Source organism: Piliocolobus tephrosceles, chromosome 1 (assembly GCF_002776525.5).
Source record: "Piliocolobus tephrosceles isolate RC106 chromosome 1, ASM277652v3, whole genome shotgun sequence".
In the NCBI taxonomy this organism is placed as follows: domain Eukaryota; kingdom Metazoa; phylum Chordata; class Mammalia; order Primates; family Cercopithecidae; genus Piliocolobus; species Piliocolobus tephrosceles.
In genome coordinates, this window is record NC_045434.1 from 188,565,541 (window position 1) to 188,587,640 (window position 22,100).

General features: G+C 41.5%; 1 protein-coding gene across 1 annotated transcript in view; it reads left to right on the forward strand.

Moving 5' to 3' along the window:
• Nucleotides 1-22,100, forward strand: part of CSMD2 (CUB and Sushi multiple domains 2) — a 655,333-nt gene that overhangs the window by 56,145 nt on the left and 577,088 nt on the right. Inside the window, exon 2 of the mRNA XM_023232269.1 lies at nucleotides 14,986-15,202. Coding sequence (XP_023088037.1) covers nucleotides 14,986-15,202 — 217 coding nt within the window. The remainder of the gene's footprint in view (nucleotides 1-14,985; nucleotides 15,203-22,100) is intronic.

Sequence of the window (22,100 nt, forward strand, 5' to 3'; positions counted from 1 at the left end):
AAGTACAATATATAAGTAAATTACTCAGGGTGCTATAGAGTGATACATGCTATTAAAGTAAGAAAACATAGAGCAGGTAAGGGAGATTGGAGGTGCCAGGGATGAAAGTAGGGGGTTAGTTAATATTTTATTTTATTTTATTTTATTTTTTAACTTTTATTTTAGATTTGGGATACATGTGCAAGTTTGTTATACAGGTAAACTCATGTCATGGGGGTTTGTTGAGTAGATTATTTTGTCACCTAGATATTAAGCTTAGTAACTGATAGTTATTTTTTGGATCCTTTCCCTCCTCCCATTCTCTACCCTCAGGTAGTCCCTGGTGTATGTGACTCGCCTCTTTGTGTCCATGTGTTCATATATTAGCTCCCACTTATAAGTAAGAATATGTGGTACTTGGTTTTCTATTCCTATGTTGGTTTGCTAAGGATGATGGCCTCTAGCTTAAGATAGAGATCTTATATATATGCTCCATTCATGTTCCTGCAAGAGACATCATCTTGGTTTTTTTATGATTGGATAGTATTCCATGGTGTATATGTACCATATTTTCTTTATCCAGTCTCCTATTGATGGACATTTAGGTTGATTCCATGTTGTTGCTATTGTGAATAGTGCTTCAGTGAACATACACGTGCATGCGTCTTTATGGTGGAATGATTTATGTTCCTTTGTGTATGTACCCAGTTATGGGATTGCTGGGTTAAATGATAGTTCTGTTTCTAGGTCTTTGAGGAATCACCAAACTACTTTCTACAATGGTTGAACTAATTTACACTCTCACCAACAGTGTAAAAGCATTCTTTCTCCACCACCTTGCCAGCATCTGTTGTTTTTTGACTTTTTAATAGTAGCCATTCTGAGTGTTGTAAGATGGGATCTCATTGTGATTTTGATTTGCATTTCTCTAATGATCAGTGATATAGAGCTTTTTAAAATATGCTTGTTAGTCTCATATATGTCTTCTTTTGGAAAGTGTTTGTTCATGTGCTTTGCCCACTTTTTAATGGGGTTGTTTATTTTTTTCTTATAAATTTGTTTAAGTTCCTTATAGATGCTGAATATTACACCTTTGTCAGATGCATAGTTTGCAAATATTTTCTCCCCTTCTTTAGGTTGTCTGTTTACTCTGTTGATAGTTTCTTTTGCTGTGCAGAAGCTCTAAAAGACTTAAATGTAAAACCCAAAACTGTAAAAACTCTGAGGGACAATGTAGGCAATACCATTCTGGGTTGGCAAAAATTTCATGATGAAGATGCCGAATGTTCATTGAATGATGAGTCCCTGCTGGCATCTAGACTGGTCTGAGCTGAACCAGGTCCATACTGACCCCATCACTCATTTGCTTGAGCAGTGGGAGCTGATTTGAGCTCTCCCTTTTGATAGGAACAATTTTCACAACACCATCAGTGCTCATACAATTCAAATGTGCAGTTGGGGTCATCAAAACACAAACCCCTTTCTTTTGTATGTAAAATGAGAAACACGTCTGCTAAAGATTGGGAAAACAAAGCGAAATTGCAGATGACCTTTGAATGCCTTAATTTAAAGAATGATCTGGATTGAGCTTGCCCTGGATCTGCTGCCACTGTCTTCATGAATGAACCTTCTGGATTCCCAGTGGATGTCCAGTCTGAAGCTGTCACAAGAATGAGGGGGTTGGACTGCTATGGAGAAAGAAGAGGATGCGTGCAACAGCTGGTGACCACATGTCATGCCCTCTTTGATGCTGGCCCTCATGCTTTCTGATTTCAAGTCTTCCCACCCCTTATCTCTAGAGGCATCTAGAGGCATCTCCTCCATGTCATTGGCTGCTGAAGAATAACATCTCAGGAGTACACCTTGGAAGGTTTGCCCTCCCTATCCCAGGACTCCTGTGTCAAATCATCTCTACTGTGGTTCGTCTGGCCCAAGGTGGGAAGACAGTCTCAGGCACTCAGGATTCTGAATGGAGCTGCAGTGCTCTCTCTTTTCTACCTTCACCCCTTTCCCTCTTCAGTCTCTTTTCCTTTTTCTATCCCTCTGTTTCTTTATCTCACCAGTTCTCTTTATTATTTTCTTATCATTGTAGTTCCTTTTTCTTCTGGTGCAGAAATTATGGGAGAGGTTGGACAGGCGTCCCCAGTGGCTTAGGATCAGGAGAAACAACCTCCCCTGAGGACATTCACGGTTCAGGACCATGGACAGGACTCCTCTTGCTCCTGTCAGGCACCAACCACTCACTTGGGCTAGCTGCCTCAGAGCACCTCTGTCAATGTGGTCTTGAGAACCCCATTCCATAGAGGGGCAGGGGCCTTAAGTGACTAAGAGACTTGACCATATTCCTTGCTAGCAAGTGGCAAAGCAGAGTTAAGAACCCAGGCTTTCTGATTCCATGGCACTATCTTAGGGTTTTATTTTCTCTTTTTTCTCTCTCTCATTAGGGTTTTGTTTTCTTTTTCTCTCTCTCATTTTTAAAATTAACTTTCAAATATGTGTCACATATGGGCACAGGGCTTACAGTTGCCTATTTTCTTTAGGGATGAGGCCAGTTCCACCAGATAAAACAGGAGCCATGTGTTTTTAATGGATAAAGAAACAAATGAAAAGAAAAAACAAGACAGTTGACAAGCAGACAACTAATCCATTTATTTGACAAATATTAGTGGAGTGTCTATGAAATGCCAAACCTTGTGTTGGGATTTAACACTGAGTCCGGTGTGGTCCTGCCATCATGAGGTTATCATGATGAGAGAAACAGCAGCATAGGCTTGGTTTCACATATTTTGACAATTCACTCTTACTTCCCGAGTTGTTATGATTCTTTTTCTTCTGGGAAGTTCAATGTGCACAGATGTCCCCATGTGGTCCCCTTTCTGCCGCTGTGCTGAACCTCACCATAGGGGACTCATTCCCCAAATGTCAGGCAAAGGGGCAGAAGCCTAGGAGTTCTAACTGACATAACTGATATTTGAGGAAAGGGCTACCTAAGGTGAAGTTCTTTGCTGTATCAGAGTGCTCTAGAAAGGGGTTTAGCTTACTACATTGGCCACCCCTCATCCATCCACCCACCCATCTATACATCCATCATCTATGATAGAGTAGTGGTTAAGAAGACAGGATGTGGTACCAGATTGCCTGGGGTTGATTCTTATTTCCACTATTTATCAGCTGTCTGACCTTGGGCAGATTAGTTAACCTTCCTAGACCTCAGTTTCTTTACCTATGAAATAGGGAGAGTAATAACACCTATCTCATACAGTTGTGAGAATGGAATGAATTATTATATGTACAATGCATAAGACAGTACTTGGCACAGAAAAAAACGCTTAATAACATATTATTATTAGACTGTAAGCTCCATGAGGGCAGGAATAATGCCTGGGACACAGTGGGTGCTTAATACTATTGTCAAAATAAGTAAATGAATTAATCAAGCATTTGCTAAGCCCTCAGCTTTCATGAATCTGTTCCTGTGCTTAGCCATTGTCCCGTGGACCAAAACCATAGCTCAGGCATCTTCTCAGCTGGGGAGAATTCAACGATAGTTCCTCGTTTTCACTCTGAAAGACCCAGACAGGAGTAGAACCAGACTGGCAGAGGCTCCTGGCCCCAGAGATACCTGGCCCTTTCTCTTGCTGCTGATCCAGGGATGTAGCATAATGAGAATCAGTAAAGCAGAACTGCTTCTGCTAGTCCAGGATTCCCTGTCAAAATAATAAACAACCCCTGACTAGTGTTGGCTCAGGATGATGGGAAATGAACTGCATCCGTATCGCCATGCAGGGAAAATCATGTTTGGTCCACAGTGGTGGCTTCTGTGTTAAACATGTCCAGGAGAATCAGAAAGCCTGGAGTTAGAATTAGGAAGCTGAGTGGCATAGGATTATACTCATGGAGCAATTGGATATGGTACAGGGACAGGCTTGCTGCTTCACTCCACCTGCTATGCATTGTTTTGTGCCTTTGTTGCATGCATCCCCAGCTTGAGAGGAAACAGGAGACCCTGTTTTGTATCCAGGTCCCTGAGGCACAGCAGCTGTGCTAAGCTCTTTTCAGTAAATCCCGGGCTCTGACCCCTGGCGCTGGGTGCAGAGTGGAACCAAGACTATAGCTTTAGGAGTATGTCCCGAGACGGTGTGTGAAATATTTGCAGCCTGGCAGAGGGAAGGGTGGTAGGGTTGAGAGCCTGAGTTTTGCTTTTGTACAGATCTGGGTTGGAATCTCAGCTTTTCCATTGCTATTTGTTTGACCTTGAACGTATTTTTAAGCCTTGAAGAGCCTTAGTTTCTTCACCTGTAATATAATGGGGGTGGGGCTGTAGCAGCCATTTCAAAAGGGTCATTGCAAATGTTAGAGAGATAATGTTAGCGAAGCACAAAAATGTTGGTCCCTTCTCAGACTTGCATGAAAGCACCAGTCCTTTTAGGTTTGTCTGTGCTCCTTTCTGTTCCCCTAAGATTGAACAACGTGGTTTCCCTGAACCACTTGTCACATGGAGATGGCTAGTAAGATGGGCCATGTCTGTCTCCTACAATCCCCTGTGAACTCCTTGAAGGCATGGACCACACTGTATGCAATCTGCTCCTCCCATCTCCATCAACTTCCTGCTGCCCATTAACACCCCCACCTATACACCCTGGAACGAAGCCAACCATTCCCCAGATTTCCTGAATGAAAGACTGGATTTGGGGCTCTTGATAGAATCCATGGGGTCCCTAACTTGGATGAGGACAATTACATTATTTTCACGAATCTCCTACTGAAACAACGCTTCTACCAATCATGAAGATAGGCAACAAACACCGAAGTGGTATTACCAGGACCTGTGAATTTGTCACTGGTAAGGTCACCTATGTTTCCATAGGACATTATAGTTGGTACAATTATTTTGAAGTGGCATTTATGCTTCAAACTACACTATGTATGAGGCCCACTGCTAGATCTTATTAATAATGCATTAATAAAGGAGCACTTATTAGTATATGATCAATTTTCAATATATTTTAAAAACTATATTTCGATCTGACTGATTTCCTTTGCAATTCTATGTGTTTTGTTTTACATATTTAAAGACATCATTTGAGATGGTGTCACCAGGCTCCAAGGAGGGCATGGCAGAACGAAGATGAAGGATTTCAGGTCATGGGGGCGTCCAGCGATAGGCTTCTTTGGCCTGCTAATCCCCTGAAATGAATGAAAACGGTGGGAGGTTAGTTTCCTATGTATGTAATTCTAGAGGGAGTATTTCTAACCTTCATTAGGAACTTCAATATGGCTAAGAATTAGACTAGTCGTTCTCAACTAGGGGTGATTTTCCCCCTACGGGACATTTGGCAATGTCTGGAGAAATTTTGGTTGTCACATTGGGAGGTGCTACTGGCATCCACTGGGTAGAGGCCAGGGATGCTGCTAAACATCCTATGTGTGCAGGACAGCCTCCCACAGTGAAGAATTATCCCACCCAAAATGCTGATACTGTCGAGGTTGAGAAACCCTGGATTAGGCTATTACACATTCACGGAAATCTCTCTGATTGTTAAGATCTGTAGTAAAAAAAATAATGCACATCTTCATTAGAAACATCTGTGATAACTGTCTCACTCAACACTTAATGCACGAAATAGGGAGATGAGGGCGGCGGAGAGAGAAGAGTAACTGCCTGCAGACTAGAGGAGGCTCCTTAGAGGAGATGAACTGAGCCTGGGACCCTGAGTTAGATTTGCTAGGTTGAGAAGGTTACAGTGGGGAAGGGCGTATGAGGCAAAGGGCCAAGCACTGCAGGTGACAAATTAGTGGTGTGACTGAGGCACATGCTGTGCAGGGGAGAGGGGCTAAAATGAGGCTCAGTGCCAGCATCCCTGATGACCTAGTTCTTGGTCCTTTCCTAAAGGGTCATTGCAGAGAGCCAAAGATACTGTTTGACCCCTGCCTCTTTCATCAGCAGACAAGGTGCCCCTGCCAGAAGGCATACATAGTGATGGGCCAGAGGCTGACTGTAGACTTGAGGTGTCCAGCTGGCACTCCGTGTGGCAGGTGTGACACCTTCAGCAGGCACGATGATTTATCCAGCATCTGCAGCTCCCCCCTGTGTTTCCTCTTAGGGCAGTTTCATTAATTGCATGGCTTCAACAAATCCATATCTCCAGTCCAGATTGCGCTCCCAAACACCAGTCTACAGCCCTAATTGCCTTCTGGCCATCTCCGTCTGGATGTCCCACTGGCATCTCCAACTAAATTTGTCCAAAATTGACCTTATCAGTCAATAAATATTTGCAGAATTGAATTGGATTTTCCTGCCAAACTTCTCAAAAGAGTTATCTCCTTAAAATTATCATTATTTGTAGACAACATGATTGTGTACCTAAAACACCCAAGGGAACCAACTGAGAAATTTTTAGAATTAATAAGTGTTCAGAAACCTAGCTGGATGTGAGATGAATGTATAAAAATCAATAGGTTTTCTGTATATCATAAAAACCAGTTAGAAAAAAATAATGAGAAAAAATGGCATTCACTAGTGCAGCAAAAAGTGCATAAAATGTCTGTGAATGACCTTAACAATATGTGACTGGGACTTACATCAAGAAAAGCATGGCTCTTTACTGGAAGATTAGGTGGTGTTTGTTGTGCCAAGTTCTGTACTGAACATTCAGCAACTCAGCAGATATCACATTAATCTGTACAACCATCCTAGAAGTGGGTGTTAATCTTAAAGATGTCAAAACTAAGGCTTAAAGAGTTTAAATAAGTTGCCCACACACAATATTAAGTGGCAAATCTGAAATTTGAACCCAAAGCTTTTGTTTCCAAAAACTCATGCTTTTAACCTTTCCACTAAGCCACTTCCAAAAGAAACCATAAATGCAGAGATAAGTGAAGTTGGTGAGTATTTTTTGAATATTAGATTAGTGCAAAAGTATTTTTTTTTTTTTTTTGCCATTACTGTTAATGGCAAAAACCGCAATTACCTTTGCACCAACCTACTACAAAAGATTAATTCATTTCACTCACTCATTCATTTAAAAAAATGTACTGAGTGTCTGCTATGAGCAAGTACTGGGCTAGGTGATGGAAATAAAATTGAAGAAAAGCTCAAGGAGTTTGCTGGTAGAGACAGCCGCATAAGCATATCATTATATCACCATTGCTGAAGGCAATGACATTCATCATGAATGATGAACAAGGAGTGGACAAATACTTGATGGTGTCTTAAGGGTTCCCAGAAGGCTTTCTGGAGAAGGTAATGAGTTTGAAAATGCCTGGAGTTAGCCGAGTGAGGGAAGAATCCAAGCACAGAATGCTAGGTGGGCAATTAATATTCATTTATTCATTCATTCAACTAACAACTATTCTGTGAGCATCTACTGTGTGCCAGGTTCAGGTCTGGGAGCTGGAGACAGAGCAGAGAACAAAATGGTGCCCCATTCTCATGGAGATCGCATGTTAATTGGGGGGGGGGGTGCATCAGAAAATAAACGAGGAAAATATATGTCAGAGGTGCTAAGTGCTGTGAACAGAAATAAAGCAGGCACCTGGAACACCTGACTTGAAAGGCAGGTCTGAATTGTACTTAGGGTGGTCTCCAAGAAGGTGATATTTGACTAGATACCGGAAATAAGTAAGGGTCCCATGGCTACTGGGGAAACATTTTTCAGGCTGAAGCCTCAGCAAACGCAAAGGTCCAGCATGGCTGGATTATAGGGATATGGCTGGATCACAGGGATATGGTTGGATCACAGGGATGAGGGGACAAGAGATAGGAGAGGAGGTGGACAGGCATCTGGGTACCCATTCCTTTAAAGCTTAGAGGACTATGGTGAGGACTTTGGCTTTTATGTTGAGTGAGATGAGAAGCCAACCAATCTTTAGTTGAGAGAAGTCTTTCTCAATGCGAACACGGGAAAAATATTACCAAGAAAAAAAGAGATAAATGTGACTGCCTATAAAAAGTGACATTTTAATCTACATGGGAAATCTAAACAAAACAAAAAGCACACAACCAGGTAGAAAACAATATTTGCAATAAATATGACAAAAGATTAAAATTCTGACTCTATAAAGAGTTAGTACAAATTGATAAGAAAAATAGTAAGACCTAATAGAAGATTTCAGTATATAACATTTAGAAACTTCAGAATGTCAAACATCATAAAATTAAAAGGCCAAACAACTACAAAACAGGTATGTAGCAATGCTATGCATAAAGGATTAATATATTACACATATATAAAATAGATAAATAGGTAAGAAATCAGGAAAAAAAAAAAAAAACAAATACCACAATGAAAAATGAGCTGAGGACTTAATCAGATAGTTCCAAAAAGAAGGAATTAAAATTATTAGAAAAAGTGAAAAAGATGTTGAATCTGAGTCATAAAACATCACTAACTAAAAAATTTCCAAATAAGATGATACACAATGTTGGCAAAGGTGCTGTGAGATAGGCATTCCTAGACATGACTATTGAGAGTTTAATGGGTGCACATTTCCTAGAAAGGATATTGTTAACCCAGAGCCAAAGCCTCAGAAATGTTCATACCCTTTGACCCAGTCTTCTGCTATTGGAAGTCTGTCCTGGGGAAATAATCCAAAACAAATGAATAAGCAATGACCTGAGGAGTCTGGTTCTCTGGGATTGTTCTGGAGCCTGATGGGGGTATCTGCAGTGAACAGAACCTCAAGGCATGGGTGAGAGAAGGCAGACCATCCTGGCTAGAGAGAAATGCAAGGTGCCATCAAAATGAAGGTCAGTAGCAGCATTCCTATCTACAGGGCAGAACATCAGTCACTAGAAGTGAAGAAAAGGTAGCCTTTTTCTTGAAAGAAATTCAACATTTCATGGGCGTGAAAGGACAAAGCCATTTTGACATGAGCTCCCATTCCATTCACATTTCAATCTGGAGTGACTGCTCTGGGTTATAACTTCCTCAGCTTACTAACATACACTGGTTTCAGGGAGGTTTCCAAATGAGTCATGCTCTTAACTCATTTCTAGTCATCCCTGACAGAGGTCAGCCAGCCTAATGTGGACAGTACCTTACCTGACCCCACCTGAAACCAAAGCTGGAGGCAGTTACTGCGTAGGGGAATATTCGTTCTGGGATTCTGGCCGTGGAAAGGCATTTTCTACTGCATTGAACAGCATTCTGTCACCAGATCTAACTAAGGGTCCAGGTCTTATTTACAATGGAACAAAAAATCCAGAAGCAATTTAAATGTTTGACAATAGGAGAATGGCCAACTAAATTCTAGTATAACCGTACATTGAAACGTTGTGCATCCGTTTAAAATGCTGTTTATGGACAGATTCAGTATCTTAGGGAACGTTCATGTTATAATGTTTACTGAATTGTTACAAAAGAAAACCGAGAAATGACCTGAATGGCCATCAACAGGGGAGTGGTTGAATAAATTGAGATACATCCATGGCATGGAATATTACACATTCATATAAAAAATAAGTTAGATCTGTATCTACTGACCTGGAAGGTGTCCCCGGCGTATTGTTACGTGAAAAAACAAGTTGCAGAAAAATGAACTAAACTACAGTTTTATTTTTTAAATGAAATAATAAAAATTCTCCCAGAATGTGTCCATATGGTTTGCAAGAGAGAGAAGAAGGTGAGGGAGGGACACAAACCTGGCTGTTAACTTCGGTAATTTTGGATTGGGTGGGGAGGAGGGAGACTGGGTATATATTTTTTATACTTGCATTGCATATGTGCATATCTATGCATATTACAAGTCCACATTGCCTTTTTAAATTGAAGATTGGAGAATAACGTACTGAAAAAGTAGCACACAAAATTATATATATGGTGTTATCTCAACAATGTGAAATATGCATGGAAAAAATTTCAAAAAAATGAAAGTATTAACAGCAGTTGCCTCTGGAAGGAAGAGATTATAATCAGTTTTCTCTTTTTTATTTTATTTATTTTATTTTATTTTATGTTTTTTGAGATGGAGTCTCGCTCTGTTGCCCAGGCTGGAGTGCAGTGGAGCGATCTTGGCTCACTGCAAACTCCGCCTCCCGGTTTCACGCCATTCTCCTGCCTCAGCCTCCCTAGTAGCTGGGACTACAGGCGCCCGCCACCACGCCCGGCTATTTTTTTTTTCTTGTATTTTTAGTGGAGACGGGGTTTTACCGTGTTAGCCAGGATGGTCTCGATCTCCTGACCTCGTGATCCGCCCGCCTTGGCCTCCCAAAGTGCTGGGATTACAGGCGTGAGCCACCGTGCCCGGCCAGTTTTCTCTTTTTAAATCTTGCCTATATTTTACAAAGTTTTTACAATGTAAAAGTGATTGTTTAGAATTGTTTAGAAGAAGTTGGCCTTCCAACTTCTCATCAGCCAGTCTTGCCTGTTACAATCTGCCCTCTTTCCACCTTGCCATCCTCCCACCTACCTTTGCTGAAATTGATCTATCCATTCAGCAAATACTTATTGAATTCTAGGCACTAGGGATGCAGCAGGGACCAGGTCAAGGCTCCAGCTCTTGGCATTGCTTCCAGAGGGACTATTTAGACACCAGACAGTGACCTCATTCAAGACCCTCATCTTAGTCTTTCTGTGCTGTTCACCACATTGAGTCGCCCTCTCCTGCATGGAACTGCCCTCTGGATCCTCTCCTACTATTCTACCTGTTCCCCGCTCTGTCACCTTTTCTGTCCCCTTACATGGGAGATGTTCCCCGAGGCTTTGTTCTGAACTCCTTCCCTTCTTTCTCTATAGCAGAAGATGCCATTCACGCCCAGATTCTTAATCAGAATCTCCAGTCCTTGGCAGGTCTGAGCCAAGGCAGAGGTCTAGGATGCTGGTGATGGTGGTGAATGTTGATATTTCGTTGGTTGCCCACAACTCGAATGGGGGAGGCCCTTAAGATGTGGCACCTGTGGCATCTATACTTCAGAACCACTCTAGCATGTGTACCCCTCCAGCATGTTATTGTCCATGACTGGATTTACTTATTTCTAGTCTATGATCCAGGCCCCCTTGGCTTATCACAGGATTTATCCTAGAGGAATGGATGAAGGAAGGAAGGAATGAATGGCAAGATGCAATGACATTACCAGGCAGGTTTTAGGGACAGGAGCGAAGTAAATCTGGTGCCTGTACCAGCGGGGGAAAGTTCAAGGAAGTGTACTCTGGGCTCCTCTGAAAGTTGTGGAGTTAGAGGCTTTATTTCATTATCACTGTGGTTGGATATTTTTCTGGTTTCTGGGTCATTTATGTCTTCTTTTGTGAACTAATTTGTTCAGATCCTGCCCAATTATTACTAATAGTACTTTCCGCCCTAAGTATTAGTAATAGTTCTTCTGTATTCATGATATTACTTTTCTCCTAACATTTTTGTATGCTTTCTGATATTGTTTCTATTGTTGACATATGCATACTTTTCATATCAATCTTGTAGTATCCTCCACAGTTATTATGCTAAAAAATCAGTCAGATAATTACCTAGGTTTTCTTCTAATTATTTTATGACTTTATTTTTTAACATGTAACTCTTTGCTCCATCTGGAAGTTATTTTGGTATATGGTGTGATTTGAGGAGATAATTATTTTCCCAAACAGTTTATTAGTTGACCCAGCAGAAGTCTTTTTCTTTTCTCATTGTTTTTTTAATATTGCCTGATACATATTTCCATTTTTATGTACATTAAAGGTATTCATGTAATGCCATTTCATGTCCTACCTGTTTACTCCTGGACCACCCCCACAGTATTTCGTAAGAGTCATTTATGATGCTGTTTAATATCTTGTGGAATGAGACTGCTAAATTTACTATCTTTTCTTAAAAAATGCTTTGTGACAATCTGTTTTTCCAGTTAAACTTAGGTATCATTTTGCCAAATTTAAAACAGGTCATTGGGCTTTTCATCTGAATTGCATTAAACTTATAAATTAACTTTTTTTATAACTTTTCAAGAGGTTAATATCATAAATTAACCTTTCTGTATCCACTCAAGATTATGCTATGTCTCTCCAATTATTCAAATTTTTTATCCCTCTGTAAAAGTCATTTTCATATGGTGCCTGCACATTTCTTGTTAAGTTTATTTATATGTGCTATATGCATTTTGTAGTTACCATAAACAAGATATTTTTTCTTTATATTTTTATCTGTCATTGACATATAGGAATGTTACTGATTTTTGTGTATTATTTTGCATTTGGCTAGTTTATTAAAATTTCATATTATCTCTAATAGCTTTATTGTGAATTCTCCTGGGTTTTCTAGGTATATTAATGTATCATCTACAAACCGTAATTTTTCTTCCTCTTTTCTTATTTCTTTTCCTTGTGTCGCATGGGTTAACTCTTCCAATAAGCTGTGAAATCCCAGAGGTGATGGTGGCATCTCTGTCTTGTTCCCGATCTTAATCAGGTGTTTCACTATAAGTACAAGGTAGAGTACTGTTCTAAAATTGAAGCTTTGTCATGGTAAGGAAATATTCTTTTTATTGGTTTTGAATGCTTGTTTTAATCAGGGTTACATGCCTAATTTTATGAAATGCCTGTTTAGGATTTATTCAGAAGATCTTAACATGTTTTTTTTTTTTTTGGTCATTTAATGGGATACTTCGTGTTAAGAGATTTTTTAATATTAAAGTCCTTTAGAGATTAACTGTCCTTTGTCGGTTAATCCCTAAAATTGGCTTTAAAAAAATTAGTGTCAAGTCAATTTATCAGCATCATGGTGAAGAAAATGGATTTGAAGTGGACTGCTTATGTTTGAGTCCCACCTTTTTGTAACAGTGATTTGGGCCCCATTCCTTAATTTCTTTCTGCCCTAGTTCTTTGTCTGTAAAATGGAGATGATAGTAATGGTATCTACTTATAGGGCTGTTGTGAGGATTAGACAAGTCAATATAGGTAGTTTTTAGGAGAGTGTCTAGCCAAACACCAAATGAATACAAACAATATATTAAATTATTGAGAACTTACCACATACCTGATACTGAGCTTGGGACATGGATTCAAAGATGGGAAATTCACATATGGTGTCTGCTCTCATGAAGCATTCGGCCTGGTGAGAAGACAGATACTTGTGAAACAATCACATGGAAGCGTGGAGATTTATAATAAGTGCCACTAAGGAGAAGTTACGATGTCATGACAGTGTATAGTAGTGGGCTTGATCTGACCGAGGAAGGACACTCGGCTGAGATCTGAAAGATGGGTATGCTAGAAGTGTTGTAGGCAAAGAGAACCACACATGCAAAGGTCCTGTGGCTCTGCAGTATGAGAGTGTGGCAGGTACAAAGGACATAAACAGGCAGGATTTGACTGGAAAATTGGTGGATATGAAGCTGGGAGGTCACTAAGGGCCAGGCCATATAGAGACCCTTGTATACTTCAAATGCTTTTTTCTTTATTGAAGAGCAAGGAGGAGCCATTGAACGTTTGGGGCAGATGGGAGGTTGGGATGACCTCACCGTATTCTGCCTGCAGTGTGAAGAACAGATTGGCAAGGACCAGAGCAAATGCGGCTGACCAGTTAGGAGTTAATATGGCAGTTTAGGAATGAGTTTGGCATGGGGTGGGGACAGATGGACATAGAGATAGAGTGGTGGATTAGCCATGGGGTTGTGAAGAAGAGGAAGCTTTTAGGTGAGCCTTACTTAGATAAAGAGATGGAGGCATGATTCCATTCATTGAGTTGCGGGGGAAGCAACAGAAGAGGAGAGAGTGGGTGGGGGGTCATCGAGAGCATCCCAAAGGGGTGACGGGCCTGGATCACAACATTGTGAGTAACCAATGCATAAGTGGGAAGTCCCCCAAATTGGAGAGAGGAGGAGAAGCCTTGGCACAGAGACTGAAAGGAGGCAGAGAAAGAGCGGGAGCAGGAAAGGAGTATGGTATTGTGGGAGGAAGCTCAGGGCACTGCTGCTCAAAATACGGTCCCATACAGGGCATCATCACATCACCAGGGAGCAAGGTGGAAAGGCAGTCTCTCCAGTCCCACCCCAGTGTCGAGCTGAATCTCCATTTGAGACAGATCCCCAGGTGATGCGTGTGCACAGTGAGGTCTGAGATGCTCTGGCCCGGAGGAGTGTTTTGGAAAGGAGGGTGAGCAACAGCAGTCAGAGGTACTGAGCAGTCAATTAACCAGAAGATGGAAAAATAGCCACCGAGCCCATGGGTAGTAGACCTGTTTGGGTGGATCGATGGGACCAGAAGGCAGAATTGACAGGGTTGGAGAGTGAGTGGGAAGTAAAGAAATGGAGACAGAAAGTATAGACAGATTGTGTTTTCTATAAATTTGGCTGTGAAGAAGAAGAGAGAGAGAGACAAGGCTGGAGGGAGATGAGAAGTGGGGTGGGGAATTGTTTTCTTAACGGTAGTCTTGAGCACATTTAAAATGAGAAGGTACTAGTGGAGAGGAAATGACTGAACACACGTTAGAGAGAAGAAGGATCGTATACTGTTCTTGAAGAGTAGGGAATGGAGTAGGGAAACCCTTCCTCCATTTAGGTGGAGGAAGAGGTGGCTCATCTGTAGTGGGAATGAAGACAGCATGGGATAGGCTAGAAGGGTTTGGAATGGGGAAGGCAAGGGAATCCTTAGGAATGTCTTTTATTTCCTATGGAGAATGAGGGAGAGGAGTTAGCTGAGAGCCAGGAGGTTGTAGACAGTGGAGAAGATTTGAAATTGTCGTTCTGACATTCCATGTTGTAGAGGGGAAGTCTAAGTTCAGCCTGGTATTGGTGACTTTATAGTTCTGACTCTCAAAACCTTAATTTTCTACTGCATAGAGTTGCTGTAAGCCTTGATTAAATGATACACAATCTATCACCTGGTCAGTACACAGCACACAGCAAACCCACAGTCAGCGTCAGTCACTCTTTGTACCTCCCTCAGTGCCAAGCACAGGGCTGGCTCATGGGAAGCACTTGGAAAAGTGGGTTCATGATTGGTTAACACATTACTCCTGACTCTCTAGAAGCTTCTAGGAGTTATTCTGGCTATTCTGAACTGCTCTGTTTCTCTTTCCCAGGCCAGAACTGCACGTTCCAACTGCACGGTCCCAATGGGACAGTTGAGAGCCCAGGGTTCCCATATGGCTACCCCAATTACGCCAACTGCACGTGGACCATCACCGCGGAAGAGCAGCACAGGATCCAGCTTGTGTTCCAGTCCTTTGCCCTGGAAGAGGACTTTGATGTCCTGTCAGTGTTTGATGGTCCACCCCAGCCAGAGAATCTGCGTACGAGGTACCATGCTGCCTACCTTCCCTGTAGCAAACAGCTGGGCTCTGAGCCAGGCTCACTAGCAGGAAGAACTTTCTTGGTGAAAAATTTATGGTCATCAACAAAGACTATCATGTTTTCATGATGCCCTCCCTCAACCCCTCTGGTTTTCCAATTCATGTCTCTTGCTTAGATGTTTCCAGTTGGGAGGATTGATTAGTAGGACATTTGGGAAGACGAGAGAGAAAACACAAGAGGGTTCTAGACAAATTCAGCTCTTTCTATTGAAACTGATTTTTCATGCACAGGGTGTATTATTTGTATACACAGAAATATAAGTTGGAACCAACAGATGTGGGTGTTGAAGTGATGCAATGAATACGTCTTGCATCATAGTATTTGAAACCATCAATACTTTTCTGGAATTTGCTTTGCATTTGCAAGGCCTTGGTTGTGAGTGTAGACTCTGGAATTTGGGGGAGTTCCCGCACTCTTAATCCCCATCCCTATGATGGAAGAGAACCCCATGGAGAGAGTAAGATGGCTTCCTGTACCCCTGAGGCCTCTCAAGGAGAAGAGCTCACAGGAGGGAGATGGGAGGAAGGCTTCCACCCTCTACAGAAAAGGCAGACTTTTCTGGGCAAAGGTGAAGACCCCAGTGTCATAACTCTCTAGGTGACCCGGAGGCCGGCCAGCCTGTGTCACAAGCCTTGTCCAGGTCAGGTCAGCGTGGCTTCCCATCTCCCCAGGAAGCCAAAGGGTTAATGGCTTACCAGCCAAGCCCTGGGGAGCCGGAGGTGCTAATTGCTTCTAATGACATGATGCACTAATGAGTGGTTCCTAGCCAAATGCTTAACCTCCAAGCTTTGTCTAAGATGCATCTCAGCCCTTGGCTTCCAAGCTCCTGCAGCAGGGTCTCACAGACACATTTACTGCACAGTCTTCAGCCCTCTTCTCTTTCTCCTCAGGGCAGAAGTGAGTCTGAGAAGCCTACAGCAGAGGTGGGGGGCATCTGGGGCCCCCCTGCACCCCTCCTGCAGTTTCTCCTAGAAAAGACTGGGCTAATCATCTTCCCTTGAGGTTCAGCAGGGTTCTGTGAAACATTGGTAAAGGGCTAGAGTCTTCTTCACTCATTCATTCCACAGATATTTCATGGGTACCTATTATGTCTTGACACTGGCCTGGATGCTGGGGAATAGCAGTGAGAAAAACAAAGCCACTGCCTTCATCCAGTGGCTACATGCTAATGGGGAGGGAGGCATGGAAATATATAACATGTCTGGTTCTGTGAAGACAAAGCACACAGGGTAAGAAAGTGATGGTAGGAGTGCTGGCTTTATTATTGTTATTATTATTATTGTTATACTTTAAGTTCTGGGATACATGTGCAGAACATGCAGTTGTTACATAAGTGTACAAGTGCCATGGTGGTTTTCTGCACCCATCAACCAGTCATCTACATTAGGTATTTTGCCTAATATCCCTCCCCTAATCCCCAACCCCCCGACAGGCCCCGGTGCGTGATATTCCCCTCCCTGTGTCCATGTGTTCTCATTGTTCAGCTCCCACTTGTGAGTGAGAACATGCTGTGTTTGGTTTTCTGTTCCTGTGTAAGTTTGCTGAGAATGATAGTTTCCAGCTTCATCCATGTCCCTGCAAAGGACATGAACTCATCCTTTTTTATGACTGTGATTGCTGGTTTTTATAGGGTGGTCAGGGATGGTTTTTCCGAGCGGAAAGAGAGCTATGAGCAGAGAGCTGAATCATGGAATATCATGTATGGTGTGGTATCCCGTATAGGTATCTAGGGAAAGCTTCTAGGCCAAGGGCACAGGAAATGTAAAGGGTACAGGGCCAACCTTTGGAGGATGGTCTTGCTGTGGCACAGACCACTCAGGCCAAGCCAACCATGTTGACTAGGGAGACCTGCAGTTTTGGAATCCTCATTCTAGATCATCCCAGGTGTTGTCTTTATGCTGTGCTAGTTTGAATTCCTCTCACAAGCAAAGGAGGGTATGCAGGAGGCCAGTGGTTAGAGGCTAGAGCAAGCCAGTGGGTAGGAGTTACGGAAGGGAAAAGGTGAGGCTGGGAGGTGGCAGAAGGTGGTAGATCCTGCAGGGCCTCATAAGCCACACAGGGACTTTCGCCTTGATGCTGAGGCACAGGAAACCCTTGGAGGGTTCTGAGCAGAAGAGGGACCTGCCGTGACAGGCCTTTGCCATTGTAGGGAAAATGGAGTGAAAGGGGTGAGGCTGGAGGCTGCTGCGCAGGGCAGAGAAGAAGGAGGCTTGGGTCTCCTGGAAGTGGGGACATGATGACAAATGGTCAGATTTGTGCTGTATTCCAAACACAGAGCAGACAGGATTTGTTGTTGCATTGGGTGTGGGCTGTGGGAGAAAGGAGATGAGGATGATTCCAGTCTCCTTGGCCTTAATGATTATAGAAAGAAGTAGCTGTTTCCTGAGATGGGGACAGCTACAGGAGGAGCTGGAAGTTAAGATTCAGTTTGGCCATATAAAATTTTAGATGTCTATTAGATATCCAGGTGGAGAAGGCATTGAACATGCACTTGAATATGTGGGTTTTGAGTTCAAGGGCGTCAGGGCTAGAGATACAAATCTGGGAGACTAGGACTGGAGGTGCCTAAAACATAAGACTGGATGTGGTCACAAGGGAGCCAATCTTCTCCATGAGATTTTGAGCTCATGATGTTGAATGCATATTTGAAAGATAGAATGTCAGATCAGATCAATGGGGCACTGATTGAGGTGTGGACAGCTAGAGGCAAATTCTCCAATTCTGCCTGCTAGAGTTATTTAAGCTTGTCCTGCTCTTAAGGCAGGGTCCCCACATATGTGGTGGAGTCTTTGTTTTCTGACACTTGGGTTTTCTGACTCTGAGGGGAAGTATGGAAGACCCAGCAGAGTGGAGACTGGTCTGGCCGGTGTTCTAGCATGGAAGGGTGGGAGTTTCCATGACCTGGAGAAGTGGTTCTGGCAGGAGGCTTCCTCTTGTCCTTAGGATGCAGAAGAATCAGATGTGTCCCCAGCCATGGCACGGTTTTCCTGGCCAACCATCCATGAGCATGAAGCTCTGGGGTTGAACCTTCATTAGGTTGTCCCTGTTTGTGCTCCTGATCTCTGTCATCTTTATGATCTGCTTGTTCTAATTCATTTCACAAGGTCACACGGGCTTAGCAAAGGGGAAGGGCTAGAAGGAGACCACTGCCTTTTATTGACCTGGAACCAGAGGAGCTCACACCCTGGAGGACGATAGGAGGGGAAATGACCTTAGAGGACAGTCCAAGTAACATTGGAAGATGCTGTCCTTAATACTGGAATGGTGCTGCTCTGGGGGTGTGGAGAGGCAGCAGCAAGCATGCTTGGTGGGGACCCTTGGGTCTTTGTGAATTTTTTTTTTTAATGTTCTTGCATGGTTTTTAGTCTACTCAGATTTCTTTTATTCACGAATCAGTTTTTGTCTGTGTGTTAGTCCAGGGAATCACCAATAAAATCACCTATTTTATTGAGAGTGTCAAGTCTCTTATCCTAGGGTTGTACATAGTTTTCCCACTCAACCTTTCTTTCTCCATGGTGTCTGGGTCACATCCCTTTCTCACATCTGCTCCTGCGCATTTCTTTCTTTTTTTTTTCCACTCAGTTAGTCTTGCCAGAAGTTTGCCTATTTTATTGGTCTTTTTAAAGTTCCAGTGCTAGGGCGATCCATTTTATTCTCTTTTATCTGAATTATTGATTTCTGCTTTTATCCTTATCCATTCTTTTCTCTCACTTTCCTTAGGCTAATATTGCTCTTTTGCCAATTTTGTAAATTAAATTGGTTTTATTATTTCTTGTTTGATAATAAAAATATTAAGAGGCATTTTCCCCTAAGTACAGCTTTGACCATATTCCATAAGTTTTTATGGCTAGTTGTTAGTTTAGAAAGAGTTTCTAATTGCAGTTTTGTTCTTTCTTTGACTCTAGGGTTTTCCCCTTACATTTTCAAGTAATATTTGTTTATACTTTAGAAATTATTATCTAGCTTTATTTCATTATGATTAGATTATGATTTCTACTTTGGAGAATTTGTTGACTTGTTTCTCTCTGTATAAGATCATTTTTGTCAGTATTCTATGAAGAAAGATATTCGTGTATGAAGGGTGAAAAAATTAAGTTATTAATATCATTCAGTTTTTCTAATTTCGTGTCTATTGCCTAATTGATATTTGCCAAGATAGGCAATATATTGCTCTCACGTTCTTACTGTAGTTTATATCAATTTCTCTTTTTATTCCTAGTTGTTATTTTATATACTGTGATTCTGTACTCTTCAGCGTATTCATATTTTCAAACGTTAGATCTTCAGAGTGAATTATATATATATTTCCAATATAAAAATTGTAGTTATTCCCTATTCTCTACTGTTTTTTTCTTTTTTTCTTTTTTGCTTTACATTCTACTTTGTACCAATATTACACCCTTTTTTTCTTTCAGATATGCATTGATTGGGTCCATCTTTGCCAATTTCTCTATTTTTAATATGTCTATATTATTGTTTTAGGAATAGCTCTTAGCACAATATACATAGTCGTTGAATTTTTTAAAAATCGTGGCTGAGAATCACTATCCTTTAATAGCAAAGTTTAGTTCACTCATATTTTTTGGTAACAACTGATATGTTTGCTCTTCTATTATACTTAATGCTTTCTATTATTTTTAAGCTTCCTTATTGTTGCTTCCTTTTATCTGTCTTCTAATGCAAGTTTTCTTTGTTTTGTTTTTTTTTTTTCCTGTGATTTTTATTCTATTAGTGCTTAAAGTTGCTTCTTTACAACATGTTTTAAGCTATATTTTTCTGTCAACATCCTGCCTAGCTAGCTTTTGTCTTAGTTAGGTCTTACTGACTATCTTGTAAAAATTTCTTTGTGTTTGCAGCATGTAGGTATCTATCTCTTTTTCTGAGTTTCCAAAGTTAGTTGTAGATATTCCATCTCTTTATATACTTCAGATCATTTTCATGAGAATGTAGGGGGTCAGGCAAGGCAGAGTTTAACATGTTATCTTTCCTCTTCATCTTGACAAGGAAATTTTTAAAATAAAAGTTTTATTCTTTTTGATGCTATTGAGAATGGGTTTTTAAAAAATTTTGGTTTTGGACTAGCCATTGTTAATATATAGAAATACAATTGATTTTTGTGAATTGATCTTGTATTTTGTGACCTTGCTGAATTTGTTGTTAGTTCAGTTCTTTTACATCTGTGAATAAAAGTTTTAATTCTTCCTTTCCAATTGGGATATCTCTCATTTCCTTTTTTCCCTGATTGCACTATCTAGAACCTCCAGTATAATATTGAATAGAAGTGGTCGGAGTGGCTAGCCTTGACTTATTCCTGATGTTAAGGGAAAAACATTTCATCTTTTAGCATTAAGTATGATGTTATCTGTAGGTTTTTTGTGGATACCCTTCTAATAAAAGTTTTTAAGCAGAGGATTTTGGCATGATTTGGTGGCAGTGTGGAAAATGCACTAGGGTGGAGGGCAGACTGGTGACCGTGGGGCAAGGAAAGAGACAGCAGTAGTCTGGACTAAAGCAATGAAGGATAAAGATGGTGTGGATGTGTATGATACTATGGGAAAGAGTTGTCCCTAGAGTTAGTAGTGGGTGTATAGGGACAGTGGAGTGGTAGTAAGAAAAAGAAAGGAATGGAGGATGACTCTGCAGTGTCTGCCTTGGAAACAGAAAACAAACCAGATCAGTATGCAGTGAATTCCAGTCTCCAGGAAAATGTGTTCTTGGGCCTAGCAGGATATTTGCTGCACTGACAGTTTTTCTTCCCTTGTCTGGTAGATAGAGCTGGTAGGTCACCTCCTCTCTCAGTGTTTTCCTGTGAGACAGAAGGGTACATTGGGGACAGACCTAGATTTATACCTAGCTAGGCTCAACATTTTTTAATGCTGTGACCTCATGCAAGGTTTGGCTTCTCTGAGCCTCATCTATAATGGAGGAGACATTTACCCTCCTTACAGGGTTGTTGTATGTGAGCCACCAGCTATAGATGCTTTTGTGGTTCGGAAACATTGTTTACGTCCTTTCCTGCCCTTCTGTTCTTAGGACCCAGTAACTCAGACCTTTCCAGAGAGTTCTAGTGCCTGTGATGAAACTTCGTCTATGGCCAATTCATCAGACTTTTTAGACTTGGAATATCAGGTGTGGTAGAAAGACACTGAAGGAGGCACTGAGCTCAGGAACAGTCATTAACTGTGCATGTATGTATCATGTGTATGTTTGCAATGCGTATGTATCATAGCATTACTGATCCCATGATAACCTCCTCTCCTCTCCTTTCCCACACAGACAGTGGGGCCAGACCACCAAGAGGCCTGCAGCAGATTTTTCTCTGCTTGCATTACCTGGGGGATTTCCATGTTTATCGTTTAAAACTTAATGAGCTGGACACAGTGGCATCCACCTGTAGTCCCAGCTACTACTTGGGAGGCTGAGGCAAGAGAATTGTTTGAGCCCCGGAATTCTCCAGCCTGGGCGACAGAGCAAGACTCCGTCTCAAAAAAAAAAAAAGAAGAGCCCAGGAATTCAAGACTAGCATGGGCAACACAGTAAAACCTAATCTCAGGAAAATAAAAATAAAAAAATTTCATGAGTACAAGTTTTGCAATTACTGCTTTCACTACATTTTTTAAAAATTATTTTTTTTAGATTAGGAGGTTACATGTGCTGGTTCTTTACGTGGATACGTTGCATCATGGAGGGGTTTGGGCTTCTAGTTTGTACCCATCACCCAAATAGTGAGCACTGTACACAATAGGCAGTTTGTCAACCCTCACTCCCTCCCAGACTCCTCCCTTTTGGAGTCTCCTCATTGCAATTTTTTTTTTTTTTTTTTTTTTTTTTTTTTTTTTTTTTT